Below are 6,644 nucleotides of genomic sequence, written 5' to 3' on the forward strand. Positions count from 1 at the left end.
AAAGGAAGGAGGGAGGAAGGAAGGGAAGGAGAGAGGAAGGAAGGAAGGAAGGATAGATCCAAGACTCACAGAGAAAAATGACTTGTCCAAGATCATATAACGAATTATAATTAGGTCTCCTGACTTCTAGGCCAGTAACTGTCATTACACTGAATGTAATACTATTCCCTATCAATCTGATTTCACAGATGTAGGAATGGGTGAAGAAATCTTTTACCCAGGGATTTCTGCCCCTATGGGTGGTAGGCATAAATGCTGAAGGAAGACCTGAGTTTCCCGGGGTCTTAGACCTGGTGGGTTTGGAGTTGGTACATCTGGTCTGTCCTAGAATATGATGATTATGGCCTTGGGACACTCAGGCCAATTTCTTTTGCCCTAGCCGGTATGTCCTCCACATCCAAGGGAGTGCAGGCATTGGAGATCCAGGTGAGATCCAGTGGAAGCTCTGTCTATGTCTCTTACTCTCCTGGGTCATCGTCTTCCTCTGTATCCTCAAGGGAGTAAAATCCTCTGGCAAGGTGAGACTCTGGAAGGCACATCCTAGCTCAAGTTAGAGTAGGGGTTGGGAGACCTTGAGTTTCCTCAGTTCCTCCAGCTGATCCTCTACTTTAAGTAGTCAGAGATACCTGGGAAATAACTACCATCCATAAGACTTTATGCTAAGCTAATTTGGGGGAGATACTGAATAAAAAAGACTTATCTGATTTCAGAGACCTCAATATCTAATGTTTTTTCTGAGTCAGTTTTTCAGAAAGATTGAACTCTTCATGACCTGATTTAAGGTTTTCTTGACAAAGATATTGGAGTGTTTGCCATTCCCTTCTCCAGTTCATTTTACAGATGAAGAAACTGAGGCAAATAGGGTTAAATGACTTGCCCAGAATCACACAGGGAGTGTCTAAGGCCAGGTTTGAACTCAGAGAGATGTGTCTTTCTTACTCCAAGATGGGCCTAGATCCACCATGCCACCTAGCTGCCCTCTTCCCTCCTCTACAGGTGGTGTATTTTACAGCCACCTTCCCATACCTCATCCTCATCATGCTGCTAATTCGGGGACTGACACTTCAAGGTGCCTGGAAAGGGATCCAGTTCTATCTCACACCCCAGTTTGATCACCTTCTAACCTCCAAGGTAAGTGGATTTAAGTGGGGAAGGGGGAGAAAGGGAGGGAAAGGAGGAACAAAATGGAGGCCATTCTCAGCCCCTCTGGGTTTACAGGGGAGTCATGGAGCTGGGGAAGAGACATCCCAGTATACTATGGGGTAGGGAGTTGGAGCAAACATAGATGTAGGAAGGGCTCTGAGGGCTCCAATGTACTCACAATCCTGTGCAGGGACATACGTGCCCCGGTGGGCAAGAGCAAGGATGTACTTGGGTTTCATGTTCCCCTTCTGGTCTCTAGCTGAAAGAGCCAGCTGGCCTGGAGCACTGGGTAGGCAGTCTAAGGACCAGTTCCTAAGATGAAGAAAGAAGGCTAGAGGGGGCTAAGGAGTCACCCTTTGGGGAAGGAGGAGGCCTGTCCAGGACAGTTCTCCCTGTCTCTTCCCTTTCCTCCTTCCTCCTCCTTTTCCCCTTACCTCCACTTACCTTTCTTCTCCTCCTCCTCCTCCTCCTCCTCCTCCTCCTCTTCCTATCACTTTCCTGCCCCCCTGCCCCAGCCCCATTTTCTCCCTTTCTTTTCTCTCTCCCTCTCATCTCTAACTCTTCCCCTGCAGGTATGGATTGAGGCAGCCTTGCAGATCTTCTATTCCCTGGGGGTGGGCTTTGGGGGCCTCCTTACCTTTGCCTCTTACAACACCTTTCACCAAAATATCTACAGGTCAGTCCCTTGCAGCCTTCTCCCCCCAGAGGGTCATTTCCCTGGGGGAGGGGAGAGTCAGAGGGTGGGTGAACTGACTCCCATAGGGTCAGGGAAAATAGGCTAGACCTTGTGGCTTCTCATGGCAAGTGGTTCCTATCTCTCTTCCTTTCCCAGAGACACATTCATTGTCACCTTGGGCAATGCAATCACTAGCATTCTGGCTGGCTTCGCCATCTTCTCTGTGCTGGGCTACATGTCTCAGGAGCTGGGAGTTCCTGTGGACCAGGTGGCCAAAGCAGGTAGACAGATGGGCTACTTAAAATGTGTTGGGCATAGAAGAAGCATGTGGCGGGTCAAATGTGTGTGTGGGTCTGGGTCACTAGGGAGGGAGTGACATGATGCGTGGACTGTTTGCTTGTTGTGTGGAGGGACCAGCTGTACATATAATCTGATAATGGAGAGAGAATGGAAAAAGGGAAACTGGGGCATGAGAATATTTGGAGACATTTCTGAGAAACGATATTGGGGTCCCCTTTAGAAGTCTATGGTGGAAGTGAAGACCTCCTTTGGGTCATTGTGCTTCTCTCTTGGACGGGTCACTTCCCTTCTGTGGGCCTCAGTTACCCCGTGTGTAAAATTGGACTCAATTATCTCTAAAGCAAGGGGATCTGAGCCTGGGAAATAGATGTTTGAGTGGTTGTCAATGGAAATGAGATAGAAAATCTTTATTTCAACATATTTGGTTTCCTTTTTAATCCTATATATCTAATTTTTGCATTTGAAAATGTTATTCTGAGGGTGGAGCCAAGAGGGCAGTTTAGTAGCAGCAAAAGCTTGAACTGCTCTGAGAATCTTCCCAAACAAACCCTTAAAAACCTTACTCTGAAAAAGGCTGTGGGACACTATAGTCAGGGGCTAGGAGCCTTCAGAAACTTCAGAAGTGAGAAAAGAGACAATGTATGGCAAGAAGGAGACAACTCCAGTATCTGGCCCTCACTCCACTCCCACACTTACTGTCTATAACTCCAATTCTAGCAATCATGGATTTTTAGGGTGAGGACCAGCTTGCCCAAGTTTCTGGACTAGTCACCATTCATTACTGGAATCTAATGTTTAAAACTTGGAGCAAAGGCATATATCCATGGAAGCAAAGGAGTATGCAAACAGACAATGCTAGCTTTTGAATGTGGTTTGTCTTATTTTTATTATTAGAATTTGTGCAAAATATTAATAAATAGCTCATAGGTTTTTGGCTTTTTTTTTAAACCCTTATATTCCATCTTAAAATCAATACTATATAATGATTCCAAGGCAGAAGAATGGTAAGGGCTAGGCAACAGGTGGTTCTGAAGTGAGATTTGAACCTAGAATCTCCCATCTCTAGGGGTGGCTCTCAATCCACTGAGCTACCCAACTTCTGCCCCTCCACCCAACTCATAACTTTTTTTTTTTTTAATTTTAAACCCTTAACTTCTGTGTATTGACTTATAGGTGGAAGAGTGGTAAGGGTAGGCAATGGGGGTCAAGTGACTTGCCCAGGGTCACACAGCTGGGAAGTATCTGAGGCCGGATTTGAACCTAGGACCTCCCGTCTCTAGGCTTGGCTCTCAATCCACTGAGCTGCCCAGCTGCCCCCTCCAACTCATAACTTTTTAATACTTGAGGCAAAGAGATTAAATGACTTGGCAGAAGTCATATAGCCAGGAAGGAAGAAAGCATTTATAAAGTACCTACTGTGTGCCAGGCACTGAGCTAAGTGCTTTACAAATATTCTCCCATTTGATTCTCACAAAATCCTGTGAAATCGTTAGTATTATTAATATATAATATATGACAATTATATGACACATTGTTATATTATATGAACATCATATAATTAAAATGCTATACAACATAGTTATATTATTAATAGTTTAATATATTTAATATAACTAAATTATTAATATATTCTGTGATGATTATACATGACATTATATTACATGAACATTATGTAATTAATATGCTATGTAATATAGTTGTTATTACTATGTAATATATGACAATTGTATATGACATATTATATGAGCATTATATAATTAATATGCTACCCAATATATTAACATAGTATATAATTATATCTATTACATAACATATAATTACATATATGTCTGAAATAATATATTGTCATAGTTAAATATTGTATAATTATATAAATATTACTACTATTATACCTATTTTATGATTGAAGAAACCAAGGCAAACAGAGGTTCAGTGACTTTCCCAGGGTCACACAGCTAGTAAACATTTGAAGCCAAGTCTGAATTCAGGTCTTCCTGACTCAATATCTGGCACTAAATCAATAGGGGTCTAAGGTAGGATTTTGGCTCAAGGATTGGCGACTCCAAGTCCAGCACTCTACTCTGTGGGGGCACAGCAGAGCTACCCAACAAAGTGAATATTCAGAAGGGCTCTTTGGAAGGAGAGGTGGTTTGAAGTCTGAGAAAATGGATCTGATTTCACACACATAGGAAAGTAGTAGAAGAGACTTGGGAGGGAAGGGTTCAAGGCTGCCTTCATGGGAGTGTGTGACTAGAGGAACTAGCATCTCTAGGATTCTGAGGAGGCGCATCTTATTCAAGTCTTGCCAGAGGTGAGGGCCCAGGACTGGATCCCCTTCAGCTTACAAAGCTGTCTGCTAGTGAACCTTCTGGGATGGGTCCATGGGGCTTGTATCTATTCCCTAGAGCTAGTGTTCGACATTTAAGAATTATCACATGAGATAATATATGTTTTACCCAATGGAATTGCTTGTCAGCTCCAAGAGAGGGGAGGGAAGAAGGGAGGAAGATAGCATGAATCATGGAACCATGGAAAAATTTAAAATTAAAAAAAATTAATTTTTTTATATTAAAATTTAAATATTTTTAAATTTGAAAAAAAAAGAATTATCACATGAGTTCTGGGAACTGTACATGAGGGACATAGTATTGTTCTCACAGCCCCCTTTACAGATTTCCTAACTTTAAGCATTTTCATTGGCTACCTCATTACCACCAACCCCTGTGCCTGGAATGCTCTCCCTCTCCTCTTCTTGGCTTACCTGGCTATCTTCAAGTCCCAGCAAAATTTCACTCTATACATTTCTCTCTCCAGTGCTTACCACAGGGCCTTGCACATAGTGTGCACTTAATGCTTACTGACTGACAGTTGGGAAAAGTGAGATGGAACAGAAAAATGAGTGGGGAGATCTTCCAGGAGAAGAATGAGCCTCTAGAACTTGGTTTTCCTACCAGCTCCTGCCCCAAAGCTTCATCCATGTTTGGGCCAACCCCAATGAGAGAGAGCAGGCCAAGGGAAAAGAAGACTGGATTTGAAATCATAGAACCTGGATATTAATCCCAGCACTGTTAGCTCCCACCTGTGAAACCTTGGGGAAATTGCTTTCCTTCTTTGGAACACAGTTTCCTATTTTGGATTAAATGAGGTGATTTTCACCATTCCCCTGCCCTCTGATTGCAGACTTCATTGTGCCCTTTTGTAAAGGCAGGGGGATAGGAGGAAGCTTGGCAGGAGGGAGGAAAGGACTGGATACCTTCTAGGAGGCAATGAAAGACCTCTTCTGGCTGTCTGGGCGGCCATTGACCTTATACTGTATGTTCTTGCCTTCCAGGGCCTGGTCTGGCATTTGTGGTCTACCCCCAGGCCATGACGATGCTCCCCCTGTCACCATTCTGGTCTTTTCTCTTCTTTTTCATGCTGCTGACCCTAGGCTTGGATAGTCAGGTAAGCACGTTCAGCAGGAGAGTAGAGAATCCAGATTTCTCCCAAGGCCCCATTTTGCTAATAGACTTTATACTCCACTTCCTGTGTTCCTACAGTTTGCCTTCCTAGAAACCATCGTGACAGCTTTGACGGATGAGTTCCCTTACTATCTCCGGCCCAAAAAGGCCATCTTCTCCGGCACCATCTGTGTGGCCATGTTTCTGATGGGCCTCATCCTTACTACAGACGTGAGCTTCTGGATTGAAATGGGTATAGGGAGGGACTGTTTTCCCTCACGCATCTCCCACACATACAAAAGCCTCCCCTTCAACCCTGAGGAAACTCCTAGTGGTCAGCTGCTCTTGCTGGAGCCCAGAATAATCTGACCCAAACAATTGGACAATGTCCCATTTCAATTATAAACCTATTTTTCTCTCTTTGGAAGAAGGGGGTCCCCTCTCCCCCCAGTACACTCTCATGTCCCATAGCTTGCCTGTTTCCTCCCTACATCCTCTAGGGAAGAGGGCTCCCCAGGAATGACAAGGTCTATGGCCCTTGGTTTGTGTCCTAGGGAGGCATGTATTGGCTGGTTCTGCTGGATGACTACAGTGCTGGCTTTGGACTCATGGTAGTGGTGATTACAAGCTGCCTCACCGTTACCCGGGTGTATGGTAAGAAAGACCCAGTCCCCCGAGAAGTGGAGGTTATATACCAAGTCAGTAATGTCCATGGGATATAAACACCACCCCTCCCCCTGAAAGGAAGAAGGCAGGTAACAGAACCACCTTGAGGTGTGACAAAATTCCAGAACTCCTAGGTCTCCTTGTGCCCTTTTGTCAGTTTCTGAAGATGAATGCAGATGGCCAAGGAAAAGGAAGGATTACAGTAAAGATGTGGATGTGTTGTCGCTATGTCTAGAGAGAAGCTGGACCAGTTCAAGAATAAGAAGATACAGATTCCCATTGAGGGGGGTCAAAGAAAATTTAATTGACTTAAAAAGCTTGGCAACCAATTAATTAGAATTCAGAACTGTGGGTGGGCAGTCTGGGCACCAGATCTTCCTTCCTTTCTTCCTTCCTTCCTTCCTTCCTTCCTTCCTTCC

The 6,644-nt window shown here is 44.3% G+C and overlaps 1 protein-coding gene across 1 annotated transcript; it reads left to right on the top strand.

Moving 5' to 3' along the window:
* Window positions 1-379: 379 nt before the first annotated feature.
* LOC123253900 (sodium-dependent proline transporter) lies at window positions 380-6,213 on the top strand (the record flags this gene model as incomplete). The annotated part of the gene is made up of 7 exons (XM_044682996.1): window positions 380-518; window positions 997-1,131; window positions 1,716-1,819; window positions 1,976-2,100; window positions 5,451-5,563; window positions 5,659-5,790; window positions 6,114-6,213. Coding segments are annotated over 7 exons (848 nt in total), but the record flags the coding sequence as incomplete, so codon positions are not given.
* Window positions 6,214-6,644: the final 431 nt, after the last annotated feature.

This window comes from Gracilinanus agilis, unplaced genomic scaffold, assembly GCF_016433145.1.
Source record: "Gracilinanus agilis isolate LMUSP501 unplaced genomic scaffold, AgileGrace unplaced_scaffold10091, whole genome shotgun sequence".
Taxonomy (NCBI): domain Eukaryota; kingdom Metazoa; phylum Chordata; class Mammalia; order Didelphimorphia; family Didelphidae; genus Gracilinanus; species Gracilinanus agilis.